Here is an 18,702-nt window from a genome sequence, read left to right as displayed (position 1 = left end):
TGGGAGAAATGTGGATTATAAATGAATTAAATAGTAAATAAATAAAGCATCCCTTTGAATGGGCTGCAGCCTCTGTCCCCACCCCACCCCTGCCCTTGTGGGGTTTTGAAATAGGAGCTGCTCTCCTTCTGGGGGGGGGGAGAGTTGGGGTTCAGCTACGCAGGGCCAGAACAGGGGCAGTGAAGGTAACTGCGATGACGGGGGCATTTGGCTCCCACTTTCGATTCTCCTTCTGCTCAACTGTGTTTGGGCATCTCACACCAGGAGCAGAGAAAAATGATGGCAAGAGAAATTTTTCTTTTCTTTTCTTTTTTAAGGGAAAAAGAAAAAGAGAAGAGTAGTGCGAGGCTTGCAGAACTATCCGAATCCCCCCTCAGGAACCAAACTTTTGAACCATGAAAAGATTTATTATTATTTAAAAAATAAAAAGGTTTTTTCTTCTTCTCAGCTTTTGCTGAAGCAGCAGAAGTGATCTGAAAAATGCCTCCCTGAAGCCAGACAGAGACTTTCACTAAGCACAGGGAGATCTCTGAATGCTGGGTCTAGCAAGGCTTCTAAACCTGCAGGAGGCCACCGGTTGATGCTGCCTATAGGAAGTTGCGTTTCCCCCCCAGCAAAACACAGATCTATGTACAGTGGTACCTCAGGTTACAGATGCTTCAGGTTATAGACTCTGCTAACCCAGAAATATTACCTAGTGTTAAGAACTTTGCTTCAGGATGAGAACAGATATCGTGCTCCGGCGGTGCGGACCTCCGGAACGAATTAAGTACTTAACCCGAGGTACCACTGTATCTCGGGTTAAGTACTTAATTCGTTCCGGAGGTCCGTTCTTACCCTGAAACTGTTCTTAACATGAAGCTCCACTTTAGCTAATGGGGCCTCCTGCTGCTGCCGCACTGCCAGAGCATGATTTCTGTTCTCATCCTGAAGCACTGTATCTGGGTTCTTTTCATTTGGGTAGGCCACCTCCAGCTTGGGAGCCAAATTTGGTCTCCTCACTGTGTCCTACTGTTCAGATGCAACCCGTCTATTGCCCCCGTTAATCTTCTTTCCAGAAGTTGCATCATGGACAGTCAGATCTTATCACACCACATTGTGGGTCCAGCATTACAATGGTACCTTGGTTCTCAAACTTAATCTGTTCCAGAAGTCCGTTCCAAAACCAAAGTGCTCCAAAACCAAGGCATGCTTTCCCATAGAAAGTAATGCAAAATGGATTAATCCATTGCAGAGTTTTAAAAACAACCCCCAAAACAGCAATTTAACATGAATTTTACTATCTAATGAGACCATTGATTCTGTGGTTCTGTGATTCCATGACCAAATCCTACAATGGAAGGAGTTGCTATACATTGACCATCCATAATAACCAGACTTTGCCCTAGTCCCCGGTGAGGCACAGGCACAGTTTACCCACCTGATACTGCAGTGGAAGGAGCGCTGGGTTCCCCATATCCAAACTCGTTCACAGCCACCACCCGGAATTCATAGCTCACTCCCTGCTTCAGCTTGTCCAGGCCGACTGTGTAAGACGTGGCGCCGCGGGGAATGTCCTTCACAAACAGGTCCCACAACCCTTCATCTAGAAAGAAGCAAGGAAAGGGGTTTGGGGGAGCATTCCTGGACCTTTCACAGAAACATGGCATGAGTGCTGACCACCGATGAGCTCCACTCCCAGAGTTCACGAGGATAACCTATGTGCAGGGTTAGGAAATCCCATTGTGTGCAGTCGCACAAGTGGCCATCCAACTGCACGCTGAAATATGCCAGCGTCAGGTGTTCCTAACTGATGAGGGAACACAGCACATGATGTGGAGCCCATCCTTTGCATTTGCCAAGACTCCAGGTTCATTCCTTGGCACCTCCAGCTAGAAGGGTCAGGTTGGAGGAGATGGGGGGAAGCTAGTAGCCATCAATAGCCCTCTCCTCCATGAATTTGCCTAATCCAAGTGGGTGGTCATCACTGCCTCCTGTGGGGTCCACGGTTCAACTATGTGCTTTGTGAACAAGTCCTTTTAAATCTGTCACGAAACTTCCAACATTCAGCTTCATGGGACGAAAGCATAACTGGTTTATGGAATTCTTGCTTCAAGAGAACCTAAGAACAGGAGAAGAACCTGTTGGATCAGCTCACTGGCCCATCTAGTCCAGCATCCTGTTCTCACAGTGGCCAACCATGCGCCTGTGGGAAATCCACAAGCAGCATCCAAGCACAGGAGCACTCCCCGCATGGCTTCCAGCCATTGGTATTCCAGAAGCAATACTGCCTATGGAGGCAAAGCATAGCCAAAGCCCCTACTAGCCTTTGATGGCCCCCTCCTCCTCCATGAATCTGTCCAATCCTCTTTTCAAGCCACCCAATTTGATGGCCAACACTGCCTCCTGTGGCAGAGAGTTCCATAGTTTAACTATGTGCTGCATGAAGAAGGACTTTCTTTCTGCTGTCTTGAATCTTCACCGGATGTCCATGAGTTTTAGTGTTATGAGGGAGAAGAACTTTTCTCTACCGCTTTCTCCATGTCCTGCGTAATTCTATAAGCTTCTATCCCATCACTCCTCACTTGCCTTTTCCCTAAACTAAAAAGTTTTAAAGGCTGCAACCTCTCCTCAAAGAGGAGTTGCTTCATCCCCTTGGTCAATTGGGCTGCTCTTTCCTGAACCTGCTTGCATTACTATACAGAAGAGTCATTCAATGCCCACAAAACTGGTTTCTAAGAGCCTAAACGGTATGATTTTTGTCCATAAAGGAACTGTGTGCAAGGCAGGGGAAAATAAGACATTTCCTTTAAAACAAAACCGAAAAACAACAACAATAATCCTACAATGTAATAAGGAAAGCCTAGACTTTTATTTAAAGTCAGAGGGCAGATACGCAGCAACCGAGAAGGTAGCTTGCAGTACATAAAAACAAATAAAAGCTTCATTTCATTCTGCACAACATCCGTGTAATAGAATGGGCTGTCTGTGTTAGTAAATACTGAGAATTTCAATTTGAGGGCTGTCTGGGTGGTGGCTTCCCTCTATAAAGGCAAGATCCCATTGGAGGATCCCATTAGTGAAGTGACTGGGAATACCTGCTTTTGCTAAACTAGGGTTTTCTGTCATGGGTACCTGGGTATTACAACAGCCACTTGGTCCATAATGGAGGTGGGGGAGGAGAATTCAATTGCCTGCAGAAGATCTACCAGTTCTGCTTACAAGCTGGCCTTTTTCTTGACCTGGAGCTGCTATTCTTGCAGGTTTCTCTCAAAACCACTTAAATGAGTCGTGTGCACAGGCATTTAGAGTGTCATCCTGCTGAGGTTTCCCTACTTGGAAGAGTCTGGTTCTGTCCTGGGCAGCCTATATACCCACAGGAAGCCTCATGCGGAGTCAGGCCATTGGTCCATCTGGCTCAGCATTGTCTTCACTGACTGGCAGCATCCCCACTATGGTTTGAGACAGGAAGTCTCTCCAAGCCCTACCTGAGTTACTGGGGATTGAAGCGGAGACCTCCTGCAAGCGAGGCGGATGCTCTACCACTGAGCTATGGCCCTTCCCCAATCATATGATGCTTCCTTCTAGCTCAGTAGCCTGGACCTCAGACACTGGTGCTTCCCACCACTGGAGATCCCTTCAGCTGGAGATGCCAAGGATGTGCTTTGGGCTGTCTCCTTTTTATGCAGAGTAGCAGCTCCTCCTCCTTTTAATCACCAGCCTGACTTATACTGCAGGTCCGTCTCTAGCCCACTGTGTTGTCTAATCTGAATGGGAGCTGCTTCCCAAGGTCTCGGGGAGGGGTCTCTCCTAGCCCTGCTACTCAGCCTTCCTCAACCTTAGGCCCTCCAGATGTTGTTGGGCTCTGGCTGCCAAACTGGTGGCAAGCATATTGCTCTGCTTTCCTTTGGACCACATCAGAGAGGCCGAGAGGAAGGGGGTCTGGGGTCTTGTTGTCTGGTAGCCCAGGACCTCCATCCACACTGCCCAGGCTTGTACCGCGGGGAGGCCACTTCAGTTCTGCTAATGCAGCAGTTTGACTTCACCCCTGGAAGCACACTCCATTGCCTCTCGAGACAGATGGATGCCCAAAACACCAGCTTTTCTTTTGAGGCTAAAGGGGAACACCCTAATCACAATGCGCTAAGGCTTTCTGTAACCAAAAGCCATTGCAACGAGCTTCCTGCCTTCAAAATGTTTCCTTGAAAGTGTCAGAAAACAATGCATTTTGGGGGTGGGGGGGGGGGAGGCCATTTGGTTAATAGGACCTGGAGGTAGGGCTGCATTTTTCATTCCAGAGAGATCACTTGTGGGCTGCAAGCAATGCACCCCCTTCCCCAAAACTTGATGAGGGAACCCTAGAAGGCAAAAACCCGATAAAAGGCTGCTTATGATTAACGCAGGGAGAAAAGACACTTCCTATGCCTCTCACACAGAGTCCCCAGCCCAGCTGCTCCACCCCAGCTCTTGGGTAATGTACTGTGAGATGCAATGCAGCTGGCTGTGGGGTTATGAGAGGACAGCTTGCCATGGGCTTTTTGAAACACCTGTCCTTTCCCTAACTTTGCTTAGGCTGTACACACATTTTTGCAAAATAAGGGGGAAATGTAAAGACCCTAAAAGGGAAATTTCTTCCTGGTGGGGGCAGGGTGGAGGGAAAGAATCCTGTTATTACGAATCCCTCGCTGCTTCCTAAGCCCATCCAAGTTGCCTACGAAGGGGTGGGGGGGCGGTGGTCAAAGTGAAGACACATCTTGCGCCAAAACACTTTGAACCTCCTACCAGATCCTGGAGCAGGCGCAGGCATTGCCAGAGATGGCAAGAATGACTCCTACCTGGCCTCACCACAGAAAGAACAAAGCAGAGCTGGGGGAAAATTCAGAAAAGGGCAGCCAAGGGGTCGAGGGGGTGAAGCAACTCCCCTGTGAGGAAAGCTTGCAGCATTTGGGACTTTTTCATTTATAGAAAAGTGAGCAAGAAGGGACACAAGCATTAGTGGCATAGTGGTGAGCATGGGTGCCTTCCAAGCAGTTGACCCAGGTTCGATTCCCAGCCAACGTGCCTTGTATGGAATAGCTCCGTTGGCAGAGCACGAGACTCTTAATCGCAGGGTCTTAGGTTTGAGCCCCACATTGGACAAAAGATTCCTGCATTGCAGGGGGTTAGACTAGATGAGCTTTGTGGTCCCTTCCCACTCTACAGTTTCCATGATTGTTGTTGTTGTTGTTGTTTAGTCGTTTAGTCGTGTCCGACTCTTCGTGACCCCATGGACCAGAGCACGCCAGGCACTCCTGTCTTCCACCGCCTCCCGCAGTTTGGTCAGGCTCATGTTTGTAGCTTCGAGAACACTATCCAGCCATCTCATCCTCTGTCGTCCCCTTCTCCTTGTGCCCTCCATCTTTCCCAACATCAGGGTCTTTTCCAGGGAGTCTTCTCTTCTCATGAGGTGGCCAAAGTATTGGAGCCTCAACTTCACGATCTGTCCTTCCAGTGAGCACTCAGGTCTGATTTCCTTAAGAATGGATGCGTTTGATCTTCTTGCAGTCCATGGGACTCTCAAGAGTCTCCTCCAGCACCATAATTCAAAAGCATCAATTCTTCGGCGATCAGCCTTCTTTATGGTCCAGCTCTCACTTCCATACATCACTACTGGGAAAACCATGGCTTTAACTATACGGACCTTTGTTGGTAAGGTGATGTCTCTACTTTTTAAGATGCTGTCTAGGTTTGTCATCGCTTTTCTCCCAAGGAGCAGGCGTCTTTTAATTTCGTGACTGCTGTCACCATCTGCAGTGATCATGGAGCCCAAGAAAATAAAATCTCTCACTGCCTCCATTTCTTCCCCTTCTATTTGCCAGGAGGTGATGGGACCAGTGGCCATGATCTTCGTTTTTTTGATGTTGAGCTTCAGACCATATTTTGCGCTCTCCTCTTTCACCCTCATTAAAAGGTTCTTTAATTCCTCCTCACTTTCTGCCATCAAGGTTGTGTCATCTGCATATCTGAGGTTGTTGATATTTCTTCCGGCGATCTTAATTCCGGCTTGGGATTCATCCAGCCCAGCCTTTCGCATGATGAATTCTGCATATAAGTTAAATAAGCAGGGGGACAATATACAGCCTTGTCGTACTCCTTTCCCAATTTTGAACCAATCAGTTGTTCCATATCCAGTTCTAACTGTAGCTTCTTGTCCCACATAGAGATTTCTCAGGAGACAGATGAGGTGATCAGGCACTCCCATTTCTTTAAGAACTTGCCATAGTTTGCTGTGGTCAACACAGTCAAAGGCTTTTGCATAGTCAATGAAGCAGAAGTAGATGTCTTTCTGGAACTCTCTAGCTTTCTCCATAATCCAGTGCATGTTTGCAATTTGGTCTCTGGTTCCTCTGCCTCTTCTAAATCCAGCTTGCACTTCTGGGAGTTCTCGGTCCACATACTGCTTAAGCCTGCCTTGTAGAATTTTAAGCATAAACTTGCTAGCGTGTGAAATAAGTGCAATTGTGCGGTAGTTGGAGCATTCTTTGGCACTGCCCTTCTTTGGGATTGGGATGTAGACTGATCTTCTCCAATCTTCTGGCCACTGCTGAGTTTTCCAAATTTGCTGGCATATTGAGTGTAGCACCTTAACAGCATCATCTTTTAAAATTTTAAATAATTCAGCTGGAATATCATCACTTCCACTGGCCTTGTTATTAGCGATGCTTTCTAAGGCCCATTTGACTTCACTTTCTAGGATGTCTGGCTCAAGGTCAGCAACCACACTACCTGGGGTGTACGAGACATCCATTTCTTTCTGGTACAGTTCCTCTGTGTATTCTTGCCACCTCTTCTTGATGTCTTCTGCTTCTGTTAGGTCTTTTCCACTTTTGTCTTTTATTATGGAAATCTTTGTACAAAATGTTCCTTTCATATCTCCAATTTTCTTGAACAGATCTCTGGTTCTTCCCATTCTATTGTTTTCCTCTATTTCTTTGCATTGCTCGTTTAAGAAGGCCTTCTTGTCTCTCCTTGCTATTTTTTGGAAATCTGCATTCAATTTCCTGTATCTTTCACTATCTCCCTCGCATTTTGCTTGCCTTCTCTCCCCCGCTATTTGTAAGGCCTCGTTGGACAGCCACTTTGCTTTCTTGCATTTCCTTTTCATTGGGATGGTTTTAGTTGCTGCCTCTTGTATAATGTTACGAGCCTCCATCCATAGTTCTTCAGGCACTCTGTCCACCAAATCTAAATCCTTAAACCTGTTCCTCACTTCCACTGTGTATTCATAAGGGATTTGACTTAGATTGTATCTTACCGGCCCAGTGGTTTTTCCTACTTTCTTCAGTTTAAGCTTGAATTTTGCTATAAGAAGCTGATGATCTGAGCCACAGTCAGCTCCAGGTCTTGTTTTTGCTGACTGTATAGAGCTTCTCCATCTTTGGCTGCAGAGAATATAATCAATCTGATTTCGATGCTGCCCATCTGGTGATGTCCATGTGTAGAGTCGTCTCTTGTGTTGTTGGAAAAGCGTGTTTGTGATGACCAGCTTGTTCTCTTGACAGAACTCTATTAGCCTTTGCCCTGCTTCGTTTTGAACTCCAAGGCCAAACTTGCCAGTTGTTCCTTTTATCTCTTGATTCCCTACTTTAGCATTCCAATCCCCTATTATGAGCAGAACATCCTTCTTTGGTGTCATTTCTATAAGGTCTTGTAAGTCTTCATAGAATTGGTCAATTTCAGTTTCTTCAGCACCAGTAGTTGGTGCATAAACTTGGATTACTGTGATGTTAAAAGGTCTGCCTTGGATTCGTATCAAGATCATTCTATCATTTTTGAGATTGCATCCCAGTACAGCTTTCACCACTCTTTTGTTGACTATGAGGGCCACTCCATTTCTTTTACGGGTTTCTTGTCCACAGTAGTAGATATGATAGTCATCCGAACTGAATTCGCCCATTCCCGTCCATTTTAGTTCACTGATGCCCAAGATGTCAATATTTATTCTTGCCATCTCATTTTTGACCACATCCAACTTACCCAGGTTCATGGTTCTTACATTCCAGGTTCCTATGCAATATTTTTCTTTACAGCATTGGACTTTCCTTTCGCTTCCATGCATATCCGCAACTGAGCGTCCTTTCGGCTTTGGCCCAGCCGCTTCATCAGCTCTGGATCTACTTGTACTTGTCCTCCGCTCTTCCCCAGTAGCATGTTGGACACCTTCTGACCTGAGGGGCTCATCTTCCAGCGTCATAACTTTTATATGCCTGTTGTCTTTGTCCATGGAGTTTTCTTGGCAGGGATACTGGAGTGGCTTGCCAGTTCCTGTTCCAGGTGGATCACGTTTGGTCAAAACTCTCCACTATGACCTGTCCATCTTGGGTGGCCCTGCACGGCATAGCTCATAGCTTCTCTGAGTTATTCAAGCCCCTTCGCCACGGCAAGGCAGTGATCCATGAAGGAGAGTTTCCATGATAGAAGTTCATAAAATGACGTCCGGCATGGAAGGGTGGGTGGAGAAGCGTTTTCCTCCCTGCCTCCTAACAATAGAACTTGTGGGCATTCAGGGATGCTGGAGTTTGGAAGATTCAGGAGGAATAAAAGAAGTGACTTTTTCACGCCACGAGGGAACTCATTCCTCCCAGGATGGCCACCAGTTTGGATGCCTTCAAAAGAGGATTAGACAAATTCCTGGGGGTGGAAGGCGGCTACCCCTGGCTACCGGCCAGGATGGATGTGCTCTGCTTCCATGGCAGCGATGCTTCTGAATACCAGTTGCTGGAAACCATAGGAAGGAAGCCAGTAGTGATGTATGGAAGTGAGAACTGGACCATAAAGAAGGCTGATCGCCGAAGAATTGATGCTTTTGAATTATGGTGCTGGAGGAGACTCTGGAGAGACTGGCAGCATCCCCAAACGCATCCATTCTGAAGGAAATCAGCCCTGAGTGCTCACTGGAAGGACAGATCCTGAAGCTGAGGCTCCAGTACTTTGGCCACCTCATGAGAAGAGAAGACTCCCTGGAAAAGACCCTGATGTTGGGAAAGATGGAGGGCATAAGGAGAAGGGGACGACAGAGGACGAGATGGTTGGACAGTGTTCTCAAAGCTACCAGCATGAGTTTGACCAAACTGCGGGAGGTAGTGGAGGACAGAGGTGCCTGGCGTGCTCTGATCCATGGGGTCACAAAGAGTCAGACACGACTAAACGACTAAACAACAAAATAGGAAGGAAGAGTGGGTTTGTGGGTTTTGCGCTGAGGCATCTGCTTGGCCACAGCAAAAAGAGGCTGCTGGATTAGTTGGACCACCGGCCTGATCCCGCAGGCTCTGCTGGAGTTCTCACGCTCTTTTTCCGGCACCTCAGAAGCACTCCTGCACTGTGTGCTTTTTTAATCCTTCGGAGGGGGTGAGCGGCAGGCGCCGTGTGAGCTGCAGGTGTTAGAACAGACGCGGCCCCGACACAAGAGCGCGATTTCACGGACAATTAGTCTGGTGCTCTGGGCTGAAGCAAACTGCCAGTCAACCCACAGAGGCTCCTAGACCTGATGGCGCGCAGGCCACTAACAGATGCCTGCCAGGCTGGAGCAGGAGATGGGGGCGGCTGGAGAGCCCTCTCTTGCACACGCACCACCAGGGATTTCCCTGCCCTGCTTTTTGGGGTCAGAGAGACTGTGCTGTAAATGTCGCTCCCCCTGCCGCCCCAGAAGGGCCCGACAAGAACCGGGGTTAATTTGTTTTTAAGGAGGAAAGGCTGAGTTTATGGCACAGACCAGATGCCAAGCGAAGGCTGGCAAACTCTTGATGTGCTGCCAGAGGGTGGGAGAAGGCAGGGATGGTGGGGGGTGGCGGTTGCGGCACAGGGATGAGGCAGAGAGGCAGAGACTTTGCATTTGACTGGCTCTTGCTGGTTTGCATCCACGTTCAAGATGGGATAAGTGGAAGCAATGAAATAGGGGGGTTGTGCCGACAAGCACTCTTGGTTGCTACTTCACTGGAGCCTCACCAAAGCCAGGGCATTTTTTTAAAGCTGTAGCAGGTCATGGTCATCAACCCATTGGGTGGAATGGAAGGCTGCTGGCTGGGTTCCTTAGCCACATCCACAAGGGATCAATACCTCTTGGTCCTGTTGTCACAACCAACAATACCCTGCACTGCAGGGGTTTGAGTTCCTTTCAACTCTACAATTCTATGATCCTCTGATATTCCCTTACTTCTGGATTGGCAATCAGAGACTGGCACCTTTCACTGCTGGATATTGGCAGTAAAGAATTGCTTGCAGTTTTGATCCTGCGCCTTCTAGCTGTTGGAGCAGGTCCAGCAATCTGGGGCAGGAGCAGCTGGTTCTTCTCAGGCGGCTGCATCTGGCCCTGCCCTTCTGTATTGCCCCTTCTGCCCCAGCTGTAAGGTTTTCTTACTGGGCTTGCTGGTGATCAGTAGCAGGAAAAATTTCTGGTGGAGGCATCAGACCTCAGTTTGAGGGTTGTTGTTTTTTTTAAAAAAAACCTTCATCTGTTTGTTTTCTGTCTTTTAAAACATGCTTGCCCAGCCAGATTCTCTGGAGTTGGGTGAGCTCAAACAAACAAACAAACAAACAAACAAACAAATAGGCATAGCTTGAGGGCTTTCTTAAAAAAAAAAATAGTATGGCAAAGGACCCCTTTGATAGTGAGAAAAACACTGAACGCTTGTCAGGTAGAAGCAACTGGAGGTAACACCCAGCATGGTTTCGCAGTGCATTTTCAGTTCCCTGGCTGAGAGCTACAGCAGCAGTTGGGAGGAGGAAAAAAAGAGAGAATGCAGCATTTAACGTTTAGGGTAATGAGGCCTATAATAGATGACAGCTGAGATGTGGAACCCTAAGGTAATGGTAAGTTGTTTAAATATTGACAAAGTGCTCACGCTTTTCATTTGCCTATTAAGACGCCTTGATTGTGGTTGCACAAACACAGAGGTCCTTCCCCCCTCTGGGGTCTTATACACAAAGAGAGCTGGTCTGGGTCAGCCATTTGCCTCCCGCTCAGGGCCACACATCGCTCTCCAGGAGCAAAGGTGCAGCATCATCTCCAGCATTAGTTGTAGAGCAGTGACTCAGGGAGGAGAACCGATGCCTCTTCTCTCCGGCTGAGCTCTGAACTCGGAGAGAGAGAGAAAAACTCTACACAAAAGCGCAGGAGGGGCAAAACTGAGCAAGATGCAGAACGTTTTAATGAAGCCGAAGCGTGTGTGAAATAAGCCAGAGATCCAATTATTATCCTCCCCTTGCCTGGATCGCATTTCACGCTCTCTGCAGATTCTGCCTGAAAGGAAGAATAGGAATCCCAGCGCACAAACAGCCTCGTTCGTTTATTATGGCGGAATGAACGGGATTAAAATAATCTGTGGGAGAATTAAGAGACTCAGTTGTTAGGCCCAGCGAGGGGCTCTCTCTTTCTATGCACTCCTCGCCCAATCTGTTTGCAGATGCAGTGGAGTGGGTCCAGGCTGCACAAAGCTGTGCTAATGTAACTGAGAACCTCACTGGAAGGACTCTCTCAACTGTCTCCAAGTGAGACGACGCACGGCATACCAGCAGGTCTGGCACAGAGAATGGATACAGCGTTGAACAATGGATATGACCCAGGAGGGCCAGAGGAAGCTGCCAAGATTTTGCAGATGATGGAAGGCCCAGCCCAGGACGTTTTGTCGCTTTGGGCTAAACAGAAAATGCCTCTATTTCTGCCCACCACCATAGCTGTGCATGGAGAAGGTGGAGGGCAGGTAGGGGCAGAAGAGGCAGCAGAGGAGACCACATCTGCTGCCTGAGGCAACTGCCTCACCTCACCTCATTGGTGGCCAGGGCTCTGGTCCAGCAGAACCTTCTCCTTTGCAAACCTTGTTGAAATGATTGAAAGCTGAGCAAGGAGAACACAAGAAGAGCTATGCCGGATCCGCCAATGGCCCATCTAGTCCAGCATCCTGTTTTTGCAGTGGCCAACCAGATGCCTCAGTGGGGAAATCCACAAGCGGGACCTGAGCACAAAAGCCCACTCCTGGGACTCCTGTGGTTTCCAGCCACTGGCATTCAGAAGCATTGCTGCCTCCAACTGTGGAGACAGAGCAGAGTCACCAAGGCTGGTAGCCAATGAGAAACCTTTTATCCACGAGCTTCCTTCTTCCTGGGTTATGTCACCTAAAGACCTGCAAGTCAGGGCTGGCACTTAGCCTCCCTTGCAACTCAGGAGAATCTGCCCTGAGCAGGAAGGAATCGTGTGTCCAAGCCAGGAGAGGAGCTATTCCAAATGGTCGCAGCCAAGGTGCCATCCTCCTAGCCAGAGGCAGGCCAAAGTGTGGGCTCGTCCATACTGCCAATTGCCATGTGCCGAAAAGCACGGGGCTGAGGGGTTTCCCCCTTGCCCTGCTCCTTTCCCCGGGAAACCCAGTCTTTGGTGCTAAATTGGAGCAGACATCAATCTGGAGAAAACCTGAATTTCCGGTTGTTCCAATTGAACATTAAAGAGCGGCTTTCTCCGAGGGAAAGCAGTGGCACAAGAAGCAGGGTGGGTAAGCCAGAGGTCGTGTGGGGTCAAGTGTGAAAAGAGAAATCATCCAGATGTCAATGTTTTGGAGCTTGTCAAAATGTGATAAGATATTACCCCCTCCCCAACTTTACCCCCTCCCATCTTCCGTGCCCCCACCCCACCCCAGACCATGTTTTTTTAGGAATCAGATGATCTGCACGCTCTCTTTCTCCATTTCTGTGGCCTACCTGACGGTCTGGTTTCTATGATGTAGCCAGTCGTGGGTCGGCTTCCTGGAACTCCCTCAGTCCAGTACAAAGTCAGTCCAGAGGCTGTTTTTGAAACCAGCACGTGCTGAGGGGAACCCGGGGAGCCTATAGGGAGGGGTGAAGTGGAGAGAGCAAGCATGAGGCAGGGTGAAAGGAACAGCCATTTCTACCATGTGGTCCAGTCACTTTGGAGAGATGAAAAATCAGGAAGCCTCTGGCAAACAGATGCCTCATTCAAGAAGAGAGTTACCTGGTGCAGCTACTCTGTTCTCGACTCTCCCATTAACAGGCTCTGCACCACCCCGGCTGGGTCATGCCACGAGCAGACAGGACAACCCTGTGTTCATTGTGGGAAGACAACTGTACTCTGGAGCCTGGATCAGTGTGCCATGAAGGCCACTGCCCATCTCTGCCAAATGGCCTCCTGAGAAACTCAGGCTCCCTTAGAAAAAGGGGCCACATCATTTCCAAGCCTTTACAGCTACAAAGATTTGATTGAATGCGCAGGATAACTGTTGAGGGGCCAGGAGCCAGAAAGCTGGGGGATTTATTTGTTAATTTCCCCACCTATTTTCAGTGGCAGGGATTCAGAGCCCTGCCATCTTTGTTAGTAGCAGTGCCAGAATATGCAAAAATAATAAGAATAACCCAGTATTAATGCAAAATATGCAAATTTTCCTAATTTATACAGGTTGTGGAATTCAGGGTTTTTTTGGGGGGGGGGTGATGAATCCAAAAGCCACAGTAGAGTAAGGACCCGATTGTCAGTTGGGTGTAGTTTGGGGGAAATGATCCATGCAGTAGGGTCCCCCCCAACCAGTCTGTGGTCTGAGGCCTCTTATGTAGAGACACCTGGAAATTGCCACTGTCTGTGAAGGAGGACGTGAAATCATGCCTTGCCGCTTAACTTTCCTGTGGCTTGAAAATGCCTTTTGAACACCTTCCTTGCTGCTGGGTGCTGCGTTAATGCAATGGGCTCTGTTCGGTCTCCCCCCTCTTGCCTCCCTCGCCTTGGCATGTTCCTCGTGTCTCACTTACCCTCTGCTGGCCCAGCTGTGATGTTGGCTTGCAGCTCTGGCCCATAGGTGATGGTCTTGGCTTGTACTCGGAACAAGTAGGTCATGCCCTTGGTGAGGTCTCTGACTTTCAGCCACCGCTGCCAATTCCCATTGATACCCACGGTCACCACTTTGCTCACCCCTGGAACAGAGCCATCCAGATGGGGGGCGGGGGGGAAATAAAAAATAAGACAAGAGTGTTAAATGTATTAACAAGAAAAGAGGAAGGCAGTGGAGCATTGGAGCTTATCCTGTCTAGATTACCAGTGAAAATTATCTAGCCATTTGCTAAGGAAGTATTTCTTACAATTAGTGGGAATTTAAGGAGCGATAATGGCCAATTTTCAGCACAGATAAGTGTAATTAGACTTTAAGCTTGATAAGTGGGCACCAAGAAGGGGAGGGGAAAAAAAATCTTACAGTGCAATTGGGAAATTACCAAGAGGCTGGAGACTACCTCACTAATTACATTAGGATGGAGGAAAAAGGTGAGTTTAGGGGAATGTAAGCAGTAGCTCATTCAACCCAGCTTGTCTTCACCCGGGGCCTCTGGGCCAATCATTCTTTCAAATCACTCCTGGGGAAAATAAATTCACCAGGCCAAACCTCTGTTGACCAATGCCTCATCCATGGACAGCAAAGCAACAGGAGTGAAAATCTTCTGACCTTTCAGATTGGATTAATTTATTCATGTTCAATTTAACCCCCACCCCTGTGGAAGACGAAGGTGAATGGAGCCTAGTTAAGTCCCCCCCCCCCCAAAAAAAAGATCTTTGTTTGAATTTGCCTGTGAATAATTCAAATGCATAACCTGCTGACGTAGTTGTGTTAACATTTCCCACAGGGAGGTGCTGTGTTGGAGTCTGGCCTTTCAGTGAGGAATGGATATAAAGAGATAATATGAAAACACAAGAATGTTAAGACCTGCCACACTGAGTTGCAGCCCTGGGGCATCTGTTAGGATGAGCATGGAGCCTGTTCGGGCTGCCTCTTTGCTTCGGAGCCGAGTTCAAGGTGCTCACCTTGGTGTTTGGAGCCCTAAATGACTTGGGCCCCAAATACCTGCAGGAGCACCTCCTCCCCTATGTGCCAGTCAGGCTGTTATGATCTGCAGCAAGAGAATTCTTCTTAGGGTGCCATTGAAGGTGTGGGGGGTAATGACTTGAAATCAGCCTTCTCTGCAATGACTTCCAAAGCTGTGGAATTCCCTCCCTATAGGGAAGAGTCAGGTGCCCATCTCTTGATAGCTTTAGATGGCCACCTCTTTTCCTTGGTCTTCGATGGCTGAACTATTATTGTGTGTCCCTTGTAAATACCACCCCAGATTTCATCACTTCAATTCTGTGATTTTCTGGGTTAAGGTGGCTGCAAAAGGATTTTTTAAAAATCAAAGAACATGGAAATGAGCACTAGACATGTGCTATTTTCCAATAGTTTTCTAAAAGCGGCTGTTATGTCGCACAGAAGCCCAAAGGCAATGGAGAAATTAACAGGGAAACATCAGAGAAATGGAATAAACTGTTGTGTGAATGTAGTCTATGTGTGTCCCGTCCACTCTAGTGGGTGGGGAATGGTGGGATGAAGTCGCACTGTGTGCTGCCGTCCCCTCTCCTCAGTGAGTAGTTCCCCACCCTCCCTCAGTTCCAGCACCCAGCAAAACATCACCACTCATGTCAAAAAACCAAATCAAAGTGCCCCCACAATGTGCTTCAGTATGTCCACAGTTGGGCAACTTGCAGTATCCATGGATTGCGAAAATCTGAAATAAGTGGGTGGAAAGAGCAGGTTGCCACTTGGATGAGGACAATGCCATGTGGGTGACACGAAAAATGTGCTCAAGGAGGAAGCACTCAATCCATTCTAAACTGCTGTGTGCACACAGCCTTGATTCTTGTGTCGAAGCATCTTTTCTCCTTCTGGAATGTGTCTAGTGTTTTAGATTTTAAGCCTGAGAGCTTAAGGTCTATAGGCTACATTTATTTTCTGCAGATGCAATACAGGCGGCAAAAAAGGTCCTCTTCACCATGGATATCACCACTTGGTAGGCTCGACGTTGAGCTCTAACCTGTGTTCAGTCCAATTCAGAATGAGTTTTCCTCCAGAGGCGCTCTAGCTGTCTCAGCAATTGCTTCATCGCCATCAGCTCCTGGGAAAACCACGGGGCCATCCATGCAATTGGCGAGGGAAGTCAATAGCCCCGGTTAACTCCGCATTCCAGCAGGCCACCAGGGAATCAGCTGGAAGGCCATCAACATGGGATAAAACATCTCCTACCACTATTTGGAAACCATTTGGATCCTTTAAGTGGTGGGGGCGCACCATCTGAATCGGTCCCACCTCCCTGCAGTGGGGAAGGGCTGCGGAGATGGCCTGGAGTTTCAAAGGTGATTTGAAGAGTAGCATAATAGTAGTTTATTTAAAAAGAAATATTTTCAATCTCTTGAAAAATGCTTCCGCCCCCCATATTACATTTGCCTTCTTGACTGCTGTGTTATATTCAAAGTTTCCCGAAAAGTGTCAAACTCCTTGGACAACACAAGAGTTCATTTAAAATCTGACAGAAGCTGGTTGGATCAAACTTTTCAGAGCGCATTACATCTGCCGTGCTATCATCCATCTCTTTAGTTTATTACTAAGTTATATTAAAGATATTTATCTCAGCTTTTATTGGCTAAATCTAAAGAAAGAAAGAAAAGAAACAAGTCTAGTTCAAATTTTCTTTCTAATTAATATTTTAATTCAGAGACATATTATTGTTCAAATGCCCCAACAGAGGAAAATCACACTGGACATCACCCAGTGTCTCCGGAGGGGGTGTTATTTAACTGATCAGAGAAATTAGAGATGAAGAAGACCTCGCCCCCCCCCCCCAAATAATGCACATTTCAAGCTGTTTTAGAGCAAGCTGTGAAAAACAGCTGCAGGGTTCTTTGTTGTCATCTGTGACTCAGGTTAAAAGCAACATCCCATAAACATTCAAGAATCCATAAACAGGGACTGCAAGTGAAAGTCACCTGAGCAGAAAAAATCTCAACGGAAAAGAACTCAGGGTGGGCCCCCACTTCTTTGGGGGTCTCTGGAAATGGGAGGAGAGAGAAATACACAGAGAGATACAATGAAAAATTAAAGCTGAATGCATGTTTCTCCATCCATGAGGTCATGGCAAACCACAGTTAATGGAGATGTACAAAGGGGTGGGTGGACATATACTGTATATTGGGAGACGAGACACACAACTGCAATGTGCGTCTCTCTTCCCCGTTTGGGCACACTGGTCTCTCCTGGGCCCTCTTACCTTGCACTGGGGCCAAAGGCTCATAGATCACCCGGTAACCCTGCAGAAGGCCATTGGCTGCAGCTGGTTCCCCCCAAGACACGTTGACGGTGGAGCAAGTGATTTCTGAGAAAGCCAGGAAGCTGGGGGCGCTTGGAGCTGAAAGAGGAATGAACATCAGCAGAAACACTTAGCGGCAGGAAGATCGCAGCTCCCCTTCCAGCCCATGACATTGCTCATAATCTACGGCTGCGCACACATTACTGGTCGTTCTTTTTCTCAGTTTGGATCAAAGATGGTTTGGGGGGGGTAGATAAAAGATGGACATGAACTAAACCAGCATACACGGCCGTGTCTGTGGCATGTCAGATGGGAACGTGGCCTACGGCAGAATCCTCTTTGTAGTCTAGTCTGCTTCAATGCCTTTTGCAGCAGTAATTTTAGTTAGAAGATCCCAAAGCACCACCTCTTCTTTTTTTTAAAAAAAAATCCATTAATCTCACTTGCCAAGTGAAACTGCCTTGCGACTGTTCAGTGCTTGACATCTAAAAGTCTAAAAACCTTGCTCCCTTTCTGTAATTTGAGCCCTCAGAACAGGGGGGGGGGGGAGGGAACCAACAGCTCTCCCGAAGTCCTTGGACCACAGCTCCCATCTGCCCTAGACCAACAAAGCCCATAGTCAGGAATGATGGGAGTTGTAGTTCATGACATCTGGAGAGCCACAGGTTTCCTCTCTGCTGTCTTAGAAGGAAAATAAATAAATAAGGAGCCTTATGCAGGCAGAAGCTGAGGCTTCAATACTTTGGCCACCTCAGGAGAAGAGAAGAGTCCTTGTAAAAGACCCTTACGTTGGGAAAGATGGAGGGCACAAGGAGAAGGGGACGACAGAGGACGAGATGGTTGGACAGTGTTCTCGAAGCTATGAACATGAGTTTGGCCAAACTGCGGGAGGCAGTGGAAGACAGGAGTGCCTGGCGTGGTCTGGTCCATGGGGTCACAAAGAGTCGGACATGACTAAACGACTAAACAACAACAACAATGCAGGCAGAGCTGTAGCAGTATAAACGTTTGTTGTTGTGGGCTGTGGGTGGGTTTGATCAGTATTGCTCTGGCACAGTTTGCTACATGTTTGACATGTGTAGCCTCAATTTTTGCAAAAATTATGAAGGCCACTCATCCTAAGAGTGGATGTCAGATCAATGTGATCTCAACCCCCCACTGCATGTAGAATGGGTGTCTGGAATGATGTGTGTATAGCTCTAAGGCAGCCTTTGCCAATCTTGTGTCTTTCATAAGTATTGACCGAGAATTCCCATCGGTCCCAGCCACTGGTGGGCAGCGGCTTGCCAAAGGAAGCTTGAGGAAGCCTCTGATGTCCCGTTGCCCATGTGTGCAGGGAAGTAGTCGGGTAAATGCCCCCAAATGCTCATCTTCGTAATGTCGGAGAGCATTCGGCTTTGAGGACAGGGCAGGAGCCAGACATTCTGGAAAAGGTCCTGGGTTATTGAGGCAGGCTTCATCCTTGTGTCTGATCGTTATGACATTCCAAGGATGTGTGGCTTTGGCAGCCTTCTATTTAAAACACAGAGGGGAACAAACAGAGTTGGAGGTCATGCAATAGAGGTTCCGGCTTCGCCATGCTTT

General features: G+C 47.8%; 1 protein-coding gene across 6 annotated transcripts in view; it reads right to left on the bottom strand.

The window, feature by feature from the left end:
- Positions 1-18,702, bottom strand: part of SDK1 (sidekick cell adhesion molecule 1) — a 588,002-nt gene that overhangs the window by 25,776 nt on the left and 543,524 nt on the right. For all 6 annotated transcript variants that reach the window (XM_077918733.1, XM_028706986.2, XM_077918736.1 and 3 more), the window contains 4 exons: positions 17,080-17,217; positions 13,765-13,926; positions 12,706-12,831; positions 1,421-1,585 (listed from right to left, as the gene is read on the bottom strand). In XM_077918733.1, the coding sequence (XP_077774859.1) occupies positions 1,421-1,585; positions 12,706-12,831; positions 13,765-13,926; positions 17,080-17,217 (591 nt within the window). The remainder of the gene's footprint in view (positions 1-1,420; positions 1,586-12,705; positions 12,832-13,764; positions 13,927-17,079; positions 17,218-18,702) is intronic.

Source organism: Podarcis muralis, chromosome 14 (genome assembly GCF_964188315.1).
Source record: "Podarcis muralis chromosome 14, rPodMur119.hap1.1, whole genome shotgun sequence".
Lineage (NCBI taxonomy): Eukaryota > Metazoa > Chordata > Lepidosauria > Squamata > Lacertidae > Podarcis > Podarcis muralis.
This window is presented reverse-complemented; position numbering and strand designations above follow the sequence as displayed.